At 38.7% G+C, this 20,541-nt stretch overlaps 1 protein-coding gene across 9 annotated transcripts in view; it reads right to left on the bottom strand.

The window, feature by feature from the left end:
- tjp1a (tight junction protein 1a) overlaps nucleotides 1-17,776 on the bottom strand; it is a 97,057-nt gene extending 79,281 nt beyond the window's left edge. For 5 of the 9 annotated variants that reach the window (XM_055044716.1, XM_055044723.1, XM_055044717.1 and 2 more), the window contains exon 1: nucleotides 13,434-13,998. In XM_055044716.1, the coding sequence (XP_054900691.1) occupies nucleotides 13,434-13,525 (92 nt within the window). In that variant the 5' untranslated portion in view covers nucleotides 13,526-13,998. Of the gene's footprint in view, nucleotides 1-13,433; nucleotides 13,999-17,748 lie in introns of those variants that run through there. The other 4 variants (XM_055044718.1, XM_055044727.1, XM_055044726.1 and 1 more) reach the window with 2 other exon arrangements.
- Between the last annotated feature and the right edge of the window lie 2,765 nt (nucleotides 17,777-20,541).

Raw genomic sequence — 20,541 nt, 5'->3', positions numbered from 1 at the left:
CAATCAATCAATCAATCAATCAATCATCAATCAATCAATCAATCAAATCAATCAAATCAATCAATCAATCAATCAATCAATCAAATTTTATTTGTATAGCACATTTCAGCAGCAAGGCATTTCAAAGTGCTTTACATCATAAACACAAGAACACAAAGTCATGCAACATATAATAGACAATACATTGTTACATATTACATTTCAAAAACAATTCTAAACAGATGTGTTTTTAATTGCGATTTAAAAGAAGTCAGGGTTTCTGCTGTTTTACAGTTTTCTGGAAGTTTGTACCAAATTTTTGGTGCATAGATGCTGAAAGCTGCTTCTCCTCTCTTGGTTCTGGTTCTGGGGATGCAAAGCAGAACCAGAAGACCTGAGAGGTCTGGAAGGTTGACACAACAACAGCAGATCTTTGATGTATTGTGGTGCTAAACCATTCAGGTCAGGGCTGGTAAAGAGGCCTCAAGGGCGTCTACACAATATTAGTAATGTGGTTAGTGATCTCCTGCTTGGATAATGTGCCTAAAAATGTGCCTATGAGCAATCTTAAAATATACAGCGCTTTTCTGTTGTGAACTCTTCAACATGACATAAGCCCATCCATTCCAATATAACAAAGATGACTTCTTCAAAGAACAATTTATACTGTGCTCTGCTCACAGGCACTGCTGCCTATCTGATGGAAATCATAGGAACGCCTACAGGATTAAAATAACATGAGTTTTTTTGTTTTGTTTTTTTCTTGATGTCTTTATTTTTTTAAAGGCCATCTTCTCCTGTTGGCTGCTGCTGCATTCAGGAAGTGTGAATAATTGGGCTGAATGTCAGCGGGCAGCCTGCAGACGGAGAGTAGGTATGGACCATTTGAATGCCTTCCATTATGAAGCTACAAAAAAAAAAAACATGATTTGCTGCTTGTGTGGATTTAAAGACCCAATGTATCTTTCAGTGTGTAAACTCAGGGTTATTTCTTTTTTGCTCCGTTTGTGTGATTTGTATCATTCTTTCCTTTTAGGCATTAATTATAGTTTTGCTTGAAGAGAGAAAGGGTCTGGAGACAATTATAGATCAAACTACACATCAGATCAGTTAAAGTTATTCATAGCAGATTAAGGCTAATAGTATTCATATTTGGCCAACATGTTTACATTGTTAAACCTTTATTTAAAGGCAAAACACTTACAGCAATCTCTCATTTAGAATTTTAGCATAATTTTTTAAGCCTTTAGATTAATTTTCCGATTGGAGGCAAGGTTAATCTTTTGGAGTACTGATAACTTTTGTCATGCCATTTTTGGAAAAAATAAAAAAAAATAAAACTTTGGATGAAAGATCAAGAAATGTAAATGTAAATAAAACATTATTTAAAATTCAAACTCATTTTATATTGTTTTGCTGTAGCACTACAGATTAAGTATCAACATTAAATTAACAGGCTGCAGCCCTGAAGCTCAGTTTTTCATACATATCTCAAAACAGAGTGTGAATGGTGTCATAATGACAAGTTATCAATCAAGTGCTTTATCAAAGAATTAGACAGTATTAGACTTGACAACAGAAACAGCCTTAAGAGAAAAGAGAGGGAGAAAGAGAGAGAAGATAAGCTCAGCTTCTCCAGCTCTCTGGGGCATAAAACACATTCAGATGTTTTAGTTACTCAAGCATTTTCATAGAAAAGCTAATCTTCTGTAACAAAATTTGCAAAATTGTGAACAATGCAACATGCAAATATTATAAATGCTTTTTAAATGAGACGCAAAAGGGTTGTTTTCAAGACATTTTTTCTCCATGTCTCATTCTTCAGAATGGTAATATCAAGTATGTGTGACACCACTAAAATTAGAAAAAGGTAAAGATGTTACAATTAGATATGGGCCGCTTTCCTTCTTGTTAATTTTGATATGACCGGGTGTAAACATCTGTTTTCACACTGTTTAATTAAACAACTTACGTGTTACAGAGCTGCAATTTCCCTAGTATTTTTCTCATGCTGTACAATATTGGTAAGTCTTTGATGAAGGGAAAGAACAACCTGAATTCTAACTGGATAACAAAGTTAAAATCACTTAAATGGATTAGCCTGTGTTATGATAATTAGTGAGATTATTTCCTTTTCAAGAAGCTAAAATTTACAATAATTTACAATGTCCATAAGGGAGTGGGTGATGAATTAAGAAGTAGAATGATGCATCAAAGGCAGTTCCTGGAGCATCAGAGTCACAACTGTCAGAAAAACCGCTAAGATATTTTGTAGATGTATTACAAAGCCACTACATTTGCTGGGGGAGTTTCACAAGGGTCACAATTTAGATTTCCAGGTGGTTGCTTCATGTTATTGCTGAGCAATTTGAGGATTCCTCATGTCACAGTGGCCGGCTGCAGTTATTTATGTGCCAAAACATAAAATAAATAAAAAATCACAATTCTTATTTACTGCGGTTCAGAATAAATGTAAAATATTCCAAAATAGATGAGAAAAAATGCAAAATAAAACAAATTCACCTGATTTCCATTATGTTGCAGGCAGCACCAGGATGAAAGCACCAAAACAAAGGAAACTACCAAACTGAAATAGATAGATTTAACTGGTGCTGCCTTCACTGAAGGACTAATTTTGATTTGTATTGTCTGAGAAGACTGACCTTGATGAGCTTGACCGGGTGCGAGGTTTGCAAAATGAAGACTGAGTGAACACTGCAAATCCAAGCTACAACTCAGCCAAAATATGCCAGAGTGCTTATACTGCGCTGTGAGAAAATATGTACATCTAAATGATTCTTCACTGGTTGACATGGAAGACTGTGAGATGGCTGTTTGGAAATCGCAACGTTGTCGTCCACAGAGGAGGTTGTCAGCTGAAAGGTGTGGCGTCGTCTCTGTGAACATTTTATGAAAGCAAAATAGAAGTAATTTCATCTAAACATGGATTAATTTCAAAACATAGTAGTCATGAAAAAGACACTTTAATGTCTCAATTTGCCATTCTGCCTTGCAAAGCACACTGGAATGGGCCATCTGCAGGTGTGCAAAGGGACCTCAAAGATAGAAACAGATATTGTTTCATATGAAAAGAAGTAGCTTTGAATTGAATTGTGACACCAGAAATCAGAATTGAAAAATGAGAGCAAAATATGGTGACGCCCACAGGACATGCCCATTTCTTGCAAATGAAATTATTCACATGCCTACTGGATGAATACCAAACTATTTCTTCTAGATGCCTGTAAATTATTAATGTATAATCATTTACAGCAAAAAAAAAAAATACTACTCTTTTTTTAGAAGGATTTTATAGCTACTTACTATCTAGTCTTTCAGTTGAAGTACAACCCTAAGATAAAAAACAAAAAACTTATATGAACCTAGAAGACATGACTTAGTGCACAAAACAAAGACAACTCTTGTCATAAACTATGTAGTTTACTTTCATAAATCACAAGCAAACATTTTCTCTTTGAAATTTTAATATTTTAAAGTTCTAAACTTCTTCCTTTACACAAATTCTTGCTTGCATATTAAGTGTTTTAGTTAAACCTGAAGCTAAATTTAAGCCATTAGACTTAATGTAGTTTAAAGCAAATGTCTTGCATCTTTTTAAATAATTTTTATATAAAAACTACTTAATTCAGTCTTCAATTATCTTCTGCTATTACAAGAATTATTATTACAATCACTGTTACATTCTTAAAGAGTCACATATTTTATTTAAAAGTTGCTCACAGAATGGTTTTATAGGAAGCCTATTTCAACATTTGAGAGTCAAGTACTTCTGCACCCAGCACAAAAATACTAGCACTTTGTAAATGACATTCACATAGTAAAACTATTTTCACACATATCAGTGGTTCACAATATTGGATAAGCAAGGCTGATGAATTTGTTTAGTTTTTTTTTCTGGTACAGCAAAGTAGCAAAGACAAGAAACAAACATTAAAAGTATTCACAAGTGAAAGTATGACTTCTCACTTGCTGCTGACCTATGAATGATTTATTATCATCGGGGCCGTAGGATTTCACGACGATATATTGAGCCCGTGAGTTAGACCGTGAGACTGCCTGAGCTTCTCAGCAGACAGTAAGTTTCACTTTTCACTGCCTCTGGAGAAATATGGAGAAACCCACAAACAGGCTGGGGTGTGCTCAGAAAGCACACCCAATGTGACCCCCATCAATACAAGTGGCAGACAATGGCAGCATTTTACAGCCTAAAAATAAAGCAGTAACAAGAGACATTAGCCACAAACTGCAATACGTAAGAGGTGAAACTTATGAATATTACATGAGCCTGTAGCCCAAAATAGAGAATCTCACCCTGCTGTGTAATAAGAGATCACTAGCAGAGCTTTATATACATGAATGTGCATATATATGTATATAACCTCATCTCAGAATCCCTTGAATGTATCCCAGAAACCCTTGTGAGACGTCATCTGGATTAGAAATAGAACAATAACAAAAGACGGAAAAGATGAACATGTATAAATAACTCTGCCTATGTCCTTTTTGGTTAGAAACACTAATGTGATTAATACGATACATAACCCACAGACGCATGCTGTCCGGCTCATATAACAAGGTTAAACACCCTTTTCGAAAAACGACTCAACAAGACAACTTTGAAGACTCGAGTTCTGGCTTCTTTCAAACAAATTATTAAGCTGTAGAGTAGATAACTAAAATTCCCCACAGAAATCACGGTAATTTCTGCCGTAGTGGCTTACTCTCAGACCGTAAGCTTTCACAGCTGCTTTGCTGTCAGTAGTAGACGTGCTGCTGCTGTCGCTGAGCATGCAACTGATAATCCTTGTGACGGTTAATTGTTTTAAATATTCTGTCACGGCTTACTAAACAGTCAATGAAAAAAACAACAACAAAAAAATAAAAGCATGCTGATTGAACAAGAACTCTTTTTCTCTGAAATCCTCCTGCGGGAGGGAGCCTCCGTCCGACTCACCATCAGTGAGCTAATGAACGGTCGAGGAGAAACTATATCTCAGCTTAGTACTCTGTTAAAGATTTATGCCGACGGAAATGGTCAGATCTGATTACAACACAAAACAAAGCTTCCTTCTTTCAGCAGCATGATGGGAGCAGTTCAGGTTTAATGGCTTTAGTCGGGATTTGAGCCAAGAGCCACAATGGGAAAGAAGAGGCTTCGAATGTGGCATGGTTGTTGAAAGCGGACAGGCTAGTGGGAGCATTTACTAATATTGTCACACAATATCAGCTGGTGGGTTTACAGAGAATGGTCTGCATATAAGAAAATACCTTATGCTGTTGAGACAGTTGTGTGGGTAACAATGGCGTGATGACGAGCATACTGGCTGGAGATGAGAAAATCTGACAGCAGTCCAAATGGCCACTTGATACAATCAAGGTATGAAAACCTCTTGAACCTTGAAGCAGGTAGGCGAAAACAGCAGAAAACACTCCTCTACTTCATGCATTATAACCAATCTGAAGAAACTGTGTGATACTATCATGTTGATAAGGACTAAAATACTCAACTCCATGCTGAGCCCTGCAATCCTAAAAGCACAATCTACCACCGATAAAACTCGACGGGGTTTGCTCTTGCAGGCTGTTGCACTTTGGCTTTGGGTTCCTTTGTGAATTTGGACTGAAGATCTTTTTAAACATCATTGTACTTATTTTTAATTACTTATATAGTTTACATGGCCTTTTAATCATGCTTAACTATATTTAAATATATGCACTTTCTTGGTAAAGTTCTTTGTGAGCTATTTAAATAAAATGATTGCTTACAAAGACTTTGACTGAGTTTCCAAATCTTTGTTGAATCTATGCAATGAAGAAGAAGATTCAATATGAGTCAGGTGTCATAATGATAATCTTTGTTTTACTTTGTCTTTTGTGTATTGATGAGTTTCATGATGGCACTCGACAAAATATAATGTTTGTTACTGGTCTCTGAATTGGTGACATTATGTTGGACTTTTTATTTTTGTGTTTTTATGATAAAAAACTTTGAATTGCCTTGTTGCTGAAATGTGTTGTACAAATAAACTCGATTGATTGAACTCAAGTGGTAAAATTGGGTGTCAATTTTACCAATGACACTCAGCTTAGCAAATATCAGCAATAATTGCTTTTCATAAAAGTCTTAAAGCAGCTTTACCTCTTAATTGGTTGCTATATTTAGTACAATGGCAGATTATAACTGTAGACCACATGCACACCTTTTATCATAATGGGTATTAATCCATGAAATTGAAAAAAAATGTCCACAGCAACATCAACACTGACAAAAAGCTTAATTGCACCTTTTGCCTGATTTTCTATTTGCAATTTAAACACATTTTGCACAAAGCTACGAGTAACTAGGCATTGTGAAAAGAAAAAAAAAATATTAATAGTTACCGAATGACTGGCACCATGAACAAACCCAAAGAGCGGCAGCACAGAAGCTCAGCAATCAAAGCTCAACACAAACACCTCTGGTGTCGGCTGCAGAGCTGATTCTCCTGGGCGCTCTTTCCAGGAATTGGGTCTAGACTGTCAGTATTTTCTGTTTCCGCGTGAAATCTGTCTCACTTTGTGATGCTGAGACAGACGAGCCAACTGTGGCAGGAACTCGATCAAAGAGTTGTCAATAAAAGCTCCGTTTGGAGTCAAAACATTTTGTTTGATAAGATCGAGAACAAATGTGCTCAACATTATGGTGACCTACAAACACGCTCCATATGCTGATGAAATAACTTCCAACAGGAATTAAAAAACAGGAGGTGGGTCCTCCAGGATGAGTGCAGACAAAACGCAGGTGTGTCTCATCAAATCATGACACAGCTTCATGAGTCATACAGTCTTAAAAAACATGAGACTACATGAAGCAGGGATAATCTCATCTTTGATCGCCTGTGAAAACCTTCAGCAGCTACAACGCTTTATGTTAATCTGTTTGTTTGTTTTAATGTTAAAATTGGGTTTGCTTTTGTTTAGATTTTCTAAATTACCTGGCAATGGTAATATGTCCAAAACATCTTCCCTGACTTTTTTTGTTTCCTATTTATTCAGAGTGACCTTTCAAAGCTTTTAGCCATTCAGTATTTTTTTACCTTCAGCAAGACAGATATGAAAAATATTTTGTTGGATCAAGAAGACAACAAAGTAGCAAATAAACAGATGAACCAAGCACAAAGAAATGCACAAGAAAGGCTGTCTCCAAGGATATAACTTCTTAGCGGATGGATAGATTTGGGTTAAAGTACATGAGAGCAACTGTAATGCAAAGAGACAAAGGACAGAGAGACATTGTCAGCTTATGGCTCAGACGATGAGCAAACCGCTTTGTAATGCCTGACCAATGCCGATTAACATGCATCATTTCGCTCATGGCTCTCCTCAAACTTTAGGGGACAAGTGGTGACAAAAGGTGCACACATGATTCAGTCATCTCTATCACAACAACCTCACTGAGCCTGCCTACAGAAGAATAAAACAATGACAGATATCCTGGGCTCAAAACAGTTTTTGTAAACTTTGAGGAACATTAAAACAAAAAAAAAAACATTATTCCAGTTGTTCCTGAGAACTTTGAAACACCACCTGGCAGAAGAGGACATAGCTCAGGACTCTCTGTAGACCAGACAGGCCTGACAGATGGACAGGCAAGATTAGGTATATAGACATGCATCGGACAAGGGTTGACAACGGTCGGCTCTCAAATGCTGTCTGACCCCCGCAGAGAGGAGGGAGACAGGGAGGTCAGCAGCTGACAGGCAGCAAACACTAACACAAATATACAGTCCATCTCTGTGAAACTCAAACAGACATGAACGTGACTTCCAAACAAAACATTTGAAGTTTAAGGCAGGCGTTTTCATATGTTCCTACTAATCTTGGTTTATACTCTGTTTCAAAATGCAATTTAGCAAATTTTTACTGACCGAATTTTGGTTGTTAATCAATATTCTTGACTGCTAATGACAATAACACTAAAAAAAAAAAAAGATCACACCAATAGCATTTTTTTTTAACTTGGTACGTTATATTTAATGTACTTCACTTATTAAAATACATTATCCCTTACTGTGTATTTTATTTCAGACTTAAATAGTCGAAGAATCACATCAAACAGTTTCAGTGATAAAATCTTGTCACTCATACTTAAGAATAAAGTGTCACTAGTGTAACTTAGCAAAGTCTTAAAGCTGACAAACAAATCAAAAAGTGTCAAGAACAGTTAAAGAAAAGCAAAGACTGGGACTTCTGTCAATCTCTTTCCTCTGTGTCCTTCTGTTTGTCAGAAGGTAGTAATGAAACTTCCTTTCTGGCTTCTTCTTTTTGTTTTTGAATCGTCATGACAGTCAAGAGTCACAAGAGGCCAGGAAAGCATGAGCCACAGATTTGTGAAGTCAAACATCCTCCAGCTGCGACTCTGACTTCAGAGTCTGAAGGGCTGCTGTTGTCATCATCATTACTATTACAAAGCTCTTCAAGTGGACTGCAGCAAATCTTTTGATGCCAAACATTACCTCATTTATGAACTAAAACTAAAAAGCATAAGTCTGTGTGACCCAATTGAGGTCTGTTACCTCCATTTTGTTTGTAACACATAAACTAAATATAGTTACCTACATTGGTCTGACATGAGTTATGAGGTATGTAAGTCTATGAAAGCAGTGTAGCAGTTATGCTAATGAGGTAGCTTATCACGATTCAAAGTAATAAAATAAACTGAAGTCCAATTTTTATTGTTAATGTGTTTCTTCCCACTGAGCAGTGAAAGTAAATAAAATGTTCTCATGTCTTTGGCTGTAAGTATTTACTTACTAGAGGGAGTTTTATTTGTGATACAGAGACACAGCTAACAGCTAGCAGCTAACAGCTAGCTCCTCATTTCAGCAGCTCTGACCAGCCTGTAAAATAGGTAGTTATAAGTTTTCAAAGGTAGTTTGGCTGTAGTCCCTAACCTCGGCGATTGCCAGTGGTCCACAGGACTTGTATTTAGTAAAAAAACAAAAAACAAAGGCATCTTTGGGTGAATTGCATTTTATGCTATTATGTCCTATAAAGAAACATTACAAACCCAACAAATGTAATTTTTCTGATAGAATAATCAATTAAAAGAAAAAAATGGAATCATTATTAATATTTTTATTGATCCACTTTTGTTTACGTTTTTCAGCAGAGCTAATATATCCTAAACAAATCATATAGTTTTCTCAGTAGAACCTAGAGTCTTTACTAAAAGGCCAAGCCTACATATATTCCCTCTGGCATAGACACCTACACATCTTCCCCAGCATGCACATAGACATGCATCAGTAGCCACACATAACTCTGTCTCACAGCATGCTCCAGGGTGGGAGGGGGTAACAGGGTGAGCCACAAGTCAATAAACCCTGTGTAATCTGTTCCCTTTAGTGGCATAAACCATCTGAGAGGAGATTACAGTCGTTCTGCCAATGTAAGAACATGTGAGTTTCTAATGGACAGAAACACCAAAAACAAAACACAATCACATGTGCACCTTCTTTCAAACTTTAAAGATTGGTAAAAGCAGTGTTTTTCCCTTTATGATTATTTAAACACCATGCATGGAGTTGGACTCCTGCTGAGCAAAACAAAGCAAGGCGTTGTCAGTTTGCGTAAGACTACCCCTCACGGCTGGCCAGGGACTGTGGAGATTGTGTGGAGACGGTAAGACAGGAGTTTGTGAGGATGTGTTTATTTCCACTGTAGTGTGGCAAGGGAGAGGGTGTTTAGGCTTTTTACTCTGGCAGCAGACTGGCTCCTATATCTGTATGTGTGGAGTTGAGTTTGGTGTGGAGAAGAAGGAAGGGATGCTGGCTTAATGCATCATTAAGCACTAAGAGCACCAGGAGGGGTTGTAACTGTGGAGGGTTGCAGAATAGACATCTGGCCCACAAACCAGAACAATACACCCACGCATTAAGTCCAACATAGACTAATTATTATGTGTGGATAATCTCAAACTAACAGATTGGACAAATCCCATGTCTTAGCGATATGTTTTTCTTCTTTAATAATGCAGAGTTTCTATAAAAAAAAAATGTTGTTTCTCTAAAACATATTTGGTTGTGTTTATTTTTGTCTTTGTCAGACCTTTTATTTTTAAAGTTGCACCTAATTCAAGCATCAGTAGTTTAAAAAGAATCAACAAAGTGTCACAAATTTTTGTCATTTGTGGTTGTAACTAAGGCGGCACAACATATCACAAATGCATTATCATCACAATATTAGTGTGTGCAATATTCATGTTGCTTTATCAACATGCATCTTACAGTCATTTGCTGGTGTAATATTCAACCAGTTGCAAAGAGTCTCACAGCAGCAGATGCTCACACTGGACACAAAGGACATTGCCCAAAATGCGAAAGGTCACAGAGTGTAGGAAGCACAGATGGAAAAAATGGGGAAGACAAAAACTGGCATATACTGCAAATTATTTTGTAATTGCAATTTTTACCGATATTATCATAATCCAATATTTCTAGTATTGTGTGTCCTTATTTGTAACATGACATACTTTAGAAAACTTTATGCGTTTTGAGCACCTTAAAGTTCTGATTCAATGAAACTGAAAAGTCATATTCTGCTTTACTGTTTCTTCAATTGCGGTAAACAGCTCACTATGAGTGTTCAATTAAACTTTTTACACTTTCCATTCTGCTCTTCTCTTCAGCGAGTTAGTAATTGACATGCAATTTCACTGATCTGGAATCTCAAGTCACTCTGAATCAAGACCAGAGGCATGTGAGTGAATACACGGGGAGATTCCTCGAAGCACAAACTGCTGATGCACTCTGGCTCAGCTTCTCAACCTTAAAATGGTTGTCAGAGGCAATGCAGTAATCCTGTTTTAATAGCTGTGTCTCCACCCCCACTTTGATGTGACAGCCCCAGTTAGACCTCTACGACTCTTTGAAGAGTGTCAAGCCCAAAGTACCACTTTGTCACATACAATGCATCTGACGACAGTCGCATGAACACAGAGGAGATAACCTGTCATGTTCATATGTGGGATGACACCTGACTAATGCAAGTTATTGTTATCCAACGTCCATGACAGATCTTCCAGACACCAAATGCATCTTAGATACAAACAAACAGGCAGTGGCAGTTGCCTGAATGACAAAAGTCATTTTCTGCCAACCTCCCTCCAGCCAATCAAAATGAAGGAAATCTTTTGAAATGATGGAACAAGATAAAAAGCAGCAAAGACCGTTTCACATTACCACTCTATTGTCAGCAGCAAGTAGCAAATAAAATCAATAGAGAATTGTTCAAGGTGCAACTGACATAAAGCCACCCCTCTTTCTAATGCCATCCTGGGCAACTGCCTAAATGACTAAAGTCAAAAACGGTCACTGCTAACAGGATTTGTTTTTAATAATCTGAATGCAGACTGTGTGTTAAGGATTATGTTTTCTTGTGAATGAGGATTACAAGAGACGTGTGAAAACAGTCTGAGCATTCTTCTCTGAGTTTCACAAGAAATGCACAAAGTCTTCAAATCTGAATTCATACATTTTGGTACATCCTGAAAGCGTCAAAGAAATGTAGCACTTAAAGTGCTGTCCACAAGAGAAAGGGACAAATACTCTGACTAACTGCATTAGAGAAGTCATCAGTCTCAGTTTCTTATTTCTGTAATTTGTGTCTCATTGTGCTGTCTCTACTTTGTCCTCTTGCCTGTTACCTGGAAATCGATTTCAACACATCCTTGTGAGTAATGTGTCTTTTCCAAGATGCACTCAGCGGAGAGGACACATAGGGACAGAGAAGCTTTTCCAGAGAGCCTATATGTGTGAAGATGCACCGGTGGATTCTTAGTGTAAGTCATTTCAGCAACAATCATGCAAACCGGTGGGTGACAAATCAATGTCTCATTCTAGACTGAGCTATCTCATCAAATTAATAAATGCAGTTATCAAAAAAAGAGTTGTCTTCAAAGTGTATCTGATACACTTTGAGGTATAAATAGAAGGTTTTTGCATTAGTGCAGTAAAGCCAGGAAACTATAAAGTTAATAAGGCTCTTTATGTTTTGCATGCCGTTCAACACGTGTTTTGTTACAGTATCTATTGTGAGGTACAGGAGAAACAGGCATCACTCTCCCCTAACACGTTTTTAAACTCATATGAGGAAATCTCAAGGTTTTCCTGGACCTTGAATCAAACTTTTAATATATAAAGTAATCCTGGCTCCTGCGCTTCTGTAAGTTTTGTCTCCTAAATCCAGTCAATCGCAGCAGATGGCTACCAGGTCCTGCTGGAGTTTCTTTCTGTCAGAATGAAGTTCTTCTCTCCACTGCTTTCATATCCGTGCTCAGAATGTCGTCGCCCCACGTTGCTGAGTTGAGGACATGACTAGAAAATACACAACCAGGAGGCGTTGTGATCAGCGCCACTTCAGCTGGCTCTTTTCAATACAAAGGAGCAGCGGCTCAATCAACTTTTTCTTAAAGGCTCAGCCTGACCGCCACACGGATAAAGTTGATTTCAGCCACTTTCTACCTGGCCATACTGCTACAGAGTATTTGCAACACTATAGACTTATTTAGCTTTTCCACACCCTGGATGTGTCTTCTGTCTATTTTCCGTCTAAACAATCCAAAAAACTTCAGAAACATTGCCTCGCAAAGAGCCACACATATGGTGATTATGAACTATTTGAAAGTAGGCGTGTTTATTTACTTAAAAGCTGACATCAACAAAGCACGTTTAGTTGTCTATTAAAAACAGGAAATGGGTGGAGACACGGACAACAAAACTGTCCCCCCATCAAGCTACTTCTAGAAACTTGAAATGAACAGAAAACAGAAGTAGCGACGGATAAAAGACAAGGTGCTAAAAGCAGACCAAGTGGTATATTTAGATGAAGGAGGAAACGTGCGAACGGATAAATAACGTGCTGGCTGGTCTAAAACCGCACAATCCAAACAGTCGGAGGCGCCGCTGCAGCCAATCGGAGTCCAGCATCCACCAACCCGACAGTGTGCTTCAAACGCAGGTGGCAGGCAGCTTCTGAATAAGTGATGGAGCAGCTAACATTTCTTTACTACACCGAAGTGAGAGAAAGTCTTGCACCGCCGGAAAACTCTGCACTGCAAACAAATTTAAAACAAAAAAGAAATTGCATTTTAAAAGCTGAAATAGACGTTTAAGAGTGGAGAAGACAAAAAGCGCAAGAAGGAGCGAGCGGCGATCAACTTGGCTTTGCGTTCGTGTTGCAAGACGTAAACACATTGAAAGGAGGCGACAGATGTCAACAGCTTGACTATAAATCCGCATTGGGGAGCTAACGTTAAAGCAAATTTGCCTCACATGGAAATGTTTGTTGCCGCGCTTTACGCGAACGCGCCAACACACGCTCCCATCCAGGAGCGCACCACCTCCTTCCACTCCTCCTCCTCCTCCGACTATTTCTCCTCTCTGTATACTCACCACAGCTGCCTCTTAGTGGGGAGGCAGTCTTTGTTGGAAGCTGTCACTCCCATGGCCATCTGCATCACTGTTATATATTTCTGGTACTTCATGTCTCCTCCGTTTTTGCACAACAACTCCTCACGCCGCCGGCGCCGCCGCCGCTAACTCTTCCCCTTACTTCTAGGAATCCGTGCGCCACAAAAGCAGCACAGGTGAGCGCGCACTCAAACGTCTGTTGTTTTCCGCTCCCGTCCGCGGCATCAGAAGCGCCATTTCCACGCCGGCAGGTCTCCTGGCTTGACGGGGAAGGAGGTGGGAGTGGAAACGTTCCCCCCACGACGAGCTCAGCGAGAGGTGCCACGCCGCCGCGACCCACGTCGGCGCTGACTCTCTAATCTCATTAGAGCTCGGAATAGATTGGCTTAATCCATTCAAATTTAGTCAGGACGGGGTCATTGTTGCGGGTCGCCTCGGAGAGCGGCAACTTTTCTCTGTTTCTTTTCTATTTTCTTTTTTTTTGTCTTATGTTCTCAGTAGTTAAACTCCGAGTTGCATGAGTGGGGGGAAAAAAGGAGTCAGAGGCAGGAGGATGCAGGCGCGACAGCACCCAAACGTCTGTCAGGGGAAGAAGAGTGCGCGCGTGTTCAACCAGAGAGGGAGAGAGGAGGGGAGTGACAGAGGAGGAGGAGGAGGAGAGAGGAAGCTATGTAACGCTTTAACAAGGGGGGAAACCCAACTGGTGCTGGTCAGTACTTTGTAATTCAACGTTTCAAAACCACCATTAGGATTTGATGCGATGGACCAACAGAACAGCCCACAGCTGGGAGGTGGATGGAAAAATGACACGTGATTTTTTAAAAACTGAAAATATTATTATTATTATTATTATTTATTATTATTATTATTATTATTATTATTATTATTATTGATGTTTTGGGGGTTTTTTACAAATCAAATAAAAGTTTTGACAAATCAAAGTTCATTAAAAAAAAAAGTAATGACCCAAAAACATCTTTGCCTGGCAACAATGCACCCAGTTACAGGCAGTCTTGAACAGGTGGGTTCAAGTCCTGATTGTCAACATTGTGGTCGCTGAGTTCCAGAGTTTGGAAGCAGAGAGGGAGAAAGTTTCACTCCCCATGGTACTGAGGGGAGCAGAGGGAATACTGAGGTGGATCAGAAGAGGATCTGAGGAAGCTGGAGGAGGTGGCGACATGAAGGAGATCAGATAGGGGAGGGAGGAGAGAGACTGTGGGTGACACTGAACATAGAAATCTTTTAAATTCCACCCTGAATTTGACCAGAAGCCAACAAAAGTGCCATAAAACATTGGATGATGTGATGAAGAAGTTATGGTGAGCAGCTGAGTTTTTTTTTGTCACTCACAAAAAACTTTTTGTTTACTGTATCACTGCATTGTCTGCTGAATCTGTTAATAAAACACTTCTGACTTGGGACTGAGTTTCCATGTTATTTGAAGTTGTTCCAGTATTTCAGTGAATGAGTTTTGCTTGCATAATGTTTTCATACCTTTCATGTTTTACGTTTTCATGCAGGCCTCAAGAACCGTAGAGGTTTTGCTAGTAGGTTCAACATGTTGCTCCTTTATTTACATTGCAGCGCGTCTTCCCTACTTTTTCTCCGTATGCTATAGAAACAGCATTGCAGTCAACAGTTGTTTTATCCAAACCGTAAAAACGAGTGTTTGTAACACGGGGGCCGAGACCAAGTTCTCTACGGACAACTTTCTGTTTTCAGTGTCACAGCAACAAACCTGTTGTCCTGTGCAGCATAACTCAGGTTGCAATAATAATGTTATGGCATTTTCCCTAGCAGATAAAAAAGGTGTCTAAGGAGGACAGCTTTTATTTTTCATTCCAACCTCTGTAATGATGAAGTGAGTGCTGCCAGTTCTGTGACAGGAAGAGATGTTCAGGGTGACAGCTTTTGTGAGCACTGCGTTGGTTTCTGGGTCCAGTTCAGAATGCAGAGAGCGCACACCATGACGCCTCGTCATAATGGGAGAAAAAACAAACAACTCTCCTTCTAGTCCCAGATGTTAATATGTCTTAGGTTACTGCGCTTGTTTTAGGCTGAGGTTTAAAATGAATTGTTAAACATTCCTTTAATTTTTTTATGAAGAAATATGTTACCACATATGCAAATTGTCTGCTCAAACAAATCAAATAAGTATTCTTAGGCTCCACTATATATATATATATCTATCATATATATAAAGGACTTAAATATTTGTAATGTCTGGTAAATCCAGTGTGTCTATCGAGTATTATGGTTTCCTTCATCCAGCTCTATGATCGGCTATTTATTACTTTTATGAAGCTGATTTTTTTCTGGGAATTTGGGTTAGCAGACAAGTTCAGGTTTTTTATGCTCTCCCTCTCCATAGGGTGAAACTCCACAGCATCGCTAAATAGATGCTAAACAATTTAGTGATTGATTTGTGTTAGACTTAAAACCGAAGTTATTAGCGATTTCTCAAGGACGTGAGGACACTTGACAGCTATATGAACAACATGCAAAATCAATTGAATTCCCATGCGAGGTCATGTTTTAGTGTCCATGCTAATAGTCAATTTAATGCATGATGTAATCCTGAAGAGTCGCCAGAGTCACTGGTTGCGTAAATCCCTGGAGTAAGGTATACTGGGTATTGAACAATTATGCAGTGAAGCTGGAGATTATCCTGCATTTTTCTTGCAAGGAAAAGTCCACAGTGAGGCGAGACGGCATGTCACTGTCACTATATTTACATATTTCCTCGGACTAATAAACACGATGAAGGAAGAGAGAACCAATGTGTATAAACCATGCCGCTCTTGAGATGGTCCATGCACCGGAAAAAGTAAATCTCGATATAAACCCTCGCCATCGGGAAGGAAAAAAACGGCACAATGAAATGACCAAGGAGAAATGTTAGTCAGCCAATGCGTGGGCAGGCAGGTAACTCCTGGTGGATGAGGCAAGTTGGTGAGCAGCTGGTGGGGAAGGTCAGGCAGAGGCTGCTGTTATCAGCAAGGTTTGATGTTGGCAATGAAAACAACACAACATTTTTACCCCTCAAAGAAATCTCTCAGCACAACCTACCTAGCCTTTTGCCCTGCTCCTCTGATGTTTATTTACAGTTTTAGGGTTTGGAAGAGGATTAAGTGAACACACACGCGCACGCACTCACACAGCGTCGTGCACATCATCACAGCAGCGGCCTGAAGGAGACTGATGAGGGCGAGGCCATCGCAGCAGACTGAATGACGCACAGTCCTCCACGGACTTTCAATATTCTCTTTAATCTATGATTAGATACGCAATTTAGCTCCTTCATTAGCCTAAATATTCAGCCTTTTACGATTAATGTCGTGGCGCAAAACATAAGAACTACTAAGTCGTCCAGTTTATTCTTCCAGATCTCTGCTTGATGATCAAAAGCTAAAATCCACAGGGTGCATCTTTTAACCAGCTTAATGAAACAGCTTCAGGAGTCTGTCTAATTATTTTTTATAAGTTCCAAACTGAACTCATTATCTTTCCGAAGGCCCAGCTGCCACAGCCGTCATATTACGGTAGGTGAGGAAGAGGGAAGGCAGTGGGGGGAGAGAGAAGAATGCCATTTTGGTTTAAAAGCCAGATTTCCCTCAGGAGCAGCAACCATCCAAATGTGTTGATCCCTCTCACCATAAATTACACCATTCACTGGCCCCTGGCCACTATTAATCACATGACCACAGCAGCCAGATTAAATCTGTAGCCTTGGACTGTTGTCCCGCCTCAACCCTCGCTCTGACTCTCTTTCATGCACATGGCAAACTCAAAAAAAAAAAAAGAAAAAAAAAATCAAGCAAATGAATTTGCAACAATGTTTCATGAAGCCACCCTTTCATTGTTTATTGCATGTGTTCATCTGAATTAGTTTTTCCTATGTTCTGAAACTGCTGTTCAGAACATCACTTAACGGCACACAGCATTATATGAACTGGATATGTATTCAGAAACTGCTCTAAAAACAAAAACGTGAGCATGTCTGTAAAGAACAGCTGCAGAAGGAGGAATTACATGGATATTAACTGAGGAGATAGAAGCATGCACACACAGATTACTATGCGACAGCACCAAAATTAAGAGCCTCGCGTGTCATCATCCATTTGTTAAATCACGTCTGCAAGTGAAGACGAAGCATTTAAAGGTTGCAGTTTCCTTGACGTATCCACTTAAATACTGTCAAATTATTTTGAGTTGGAACTAAATTAACTCTTTTCAAAAGAACAAGAATGTTAACACGGGAATAAATCGCCAAAAGCTGGCAAAATGGTTGAATTACCTCCACAGCATGTTGTCATGTCCTGATGATGTCTGCTTATGAAATCTTCATTGAATTACTTTTAAAGACTTTTAAAAGTAAACATCAACAGCAACCCTCTTGAACAATTTTTATAGCATAAAATAAACAAATGATTTTGAAGCAAATAAAATACATGTCAGTATTTTTGATTATGGAATACTATACGGTGCAGTTCAAGCCAAATTCTGTCTGATAATAAAGTTTCCGATAATTCAAGCTAAAATTAATATTTTATTCATCAGAGAAGTAACCATACTCAGCATGTGAGCAAGAAGAAATCACAAAGGATGCTGAGCAGTTCCAGAAACTAGATACGAGTGTTTACCATGTCAACAGAGACAAGCATAACCAGATATCCAAAAACATCACATCCCAAATTTGTAAAAAACCTGGATAAGCCTCGTAAGCGGGTCACCCGTGTACAAGCAAAAATAAATTCAGGCGCAGCATGAATGCTGCATGAATCCTGTAACTCAACACTCCACTGCAGAGCTTTAATGTCTCATTGCCAGACCTGCATCTCCACAGCAACATTGGCTCTGGGCTCGGCCATGACACATGATATGCCTTCTTGTTTTAAAGCATGCAGGAGCGAGATGATCCAGTGTTATCTCAGCAAGCTAAGAGCTCTTCCTTAATTGCCAATACAAACCTAAATATTTAATTCATTAACTGTAATTTTCCTAATTACTTAAACCCTTTCCATAACTTTTAGAAGAGCAATGATGGTTTAAGTTGTCCATATTTTATTTGTGTTTTATCATAAAAAACATGAATAATTATTGGCAGTTTTTTGGCTCTCCCAAAAAAAATGTTACAAGAGTAGAAAATGCCGGTTCCTTTTAAATAATTAGTATTTCATAAGGTACTTCATTTATTAGATATAAAAATCAGGATGTCCATCTCTAATGTACTGTGCAACTGAATAGAAAAACATAACTAACGTGTTCCTGCATAATAAAATCTAGCTTGTGATGTGTGTAAGACCTGCCAGAGCAGTGATGTTATAAGAAGGCACACACAGGCAGAGCAGTTAAACAGATAAAGAAGCTGCAGTGAACACACCAAGGATACAGAAGCAGAAATGTGTAAATGAAACAGTTATAGAAGTGAATGTGCCTGCTGTTGCATGTGGGATAAAAGGGATGCAACTCAATGGAAACAGCTGCATGCCTGCTGAAGAGTCACTGTTTGGACCATATTTTTGGTAAAAATGAAAGAATAAAAGACTGTAAATGGTTAAAACTGACAATTATTTTTAGTTAATGTAGCTTTGAAGTTTATTTTTTTTATGTAAAAGTTGAAATGGATAGTTAAAAACCGTTTTGGTTTGAGGTTTTGGAGTCTGAGTCACGGTGCCAGCAGTGCTGGATGCTGGACGGATGGAGTCGTGCTCAAACAGTGATTTATGGTGCTGCTTCAGGGGCACCGGGAGGGAGAATAAGAAGGGCCACATACACACAGACAACCGGTCTGACTGATACAGAGACAACAGAGTTTTAGAGTTTATGTGTGGGTTTACGGGTTCAGAGACCGTATCACCTGACAGTGAAGAAGAGCTTTTTGCTCCTCTACCTCCAGTCAGCAGGGCTTGACACCAGACGCTGCCATCCCTCCTGCCCTCCCACTGTCACCTTTATTAACAGTCTGCCAGGTGGAGACTTTCTCCCCTGTAGGGTCAGATTTGCTGATGTAAGTGATGAAGAGGGGTACAAAGAGCTAGTGGGAGGGTGGAGTTCTCCTCTGCTAAAAACTACTGTTCAGAGGCAACACAAAGCAGCTGTTCACCCCTCTATGTTACAAAATCAAAGCTCTGGTTCTCCTCTGTTGCTGACAAATGACACTTTAATTGTTCTTTCAATTTCTTTGTGCACTTATGTACACAGAGAGGTTTGTGTATATATTCTATAAAAAGAACTTTATAATTAAGAACCAAGCTAAATATTAAATATATATATTTCTATGATTTAGAGCTGTTGAAGTTTCAATGATTACAAAAATCCTGCAACATTTGGGCAAGATATAAAAAAAGGCCAAAAGCATTTTGTGATTGCAGACAGATCGCAAAATTTGTCTGCAAAGCAGACATTAAATCTTCTGCATCCATTATTTTTGGAAGCAGCAGTGAAGAGTTTTCTTGAAATCTCCCCTAACCAGTTTTGACAGAAATCTGAATCTGCTGTTGGATTGATTAATCTGGATGCTGGTTGTTCTCTGACAAATGAGAACAGGCAATTTGTCCAGCTACCTGCTAAGTTTATTGTAGGAAGACCATCTGTTGTGTCATTGCTCTTTGTGTCTCCTTTATCTGATTCTTGTCTTTCCATAAATTTAATCATATCCCACAAATATCCTTTTTGGAAACATTTAATGTATTTTAGTGTGTCATATTAAGCTTTTAAAATTTGGATTTAAAGTCGGGATTTTTAGTCTTGTTATATATACGAAGTATGTGTGCCATTCATGCTGTGTCCCTGTTGTGTAAACTGTGTGTGTTTTGGGAATAAATTGTATAGAAGTTACAGTTTGCTGCTGCCCAAAAAGAGGAACTTTTTACCATTTTTTTCTCTCCATACTTTGTGATCACTTGACCGTTTTCACTGACCATATTCATGAATAATAATTCATCTCTCTGGGCAAAACCTTGTCTCATTGCACAAACACATATCACATAATTACCTCAGTCCAATGTTGCAAAAAATAAATAGAATTTATGATTAAGTTAAAATTATATCTGACCTAAAAAATTTGCAAGCACTGTATAATAACTGC

Source organism: Poeciliopsis prolifica, unplaced genomic scaffold, assembly GCF_027474105.1.
Source record: "Poeciliopsis prolifica strain line A6 unplaced genomic scaffold, Auburn_PproV2 SCAFFOLD021, whole genome shotgun sequence".
Lineage (NCBI taxonomy): Eukaryota > Metazoa > Chordata > Actinopteri > Cyprinodontiformes > Poeciliidae > Poeciliopsis > Poeciliopsis prolifica.
This window is presented reverse-complemented; position numbering and strand designations above follow the sequence as displayed.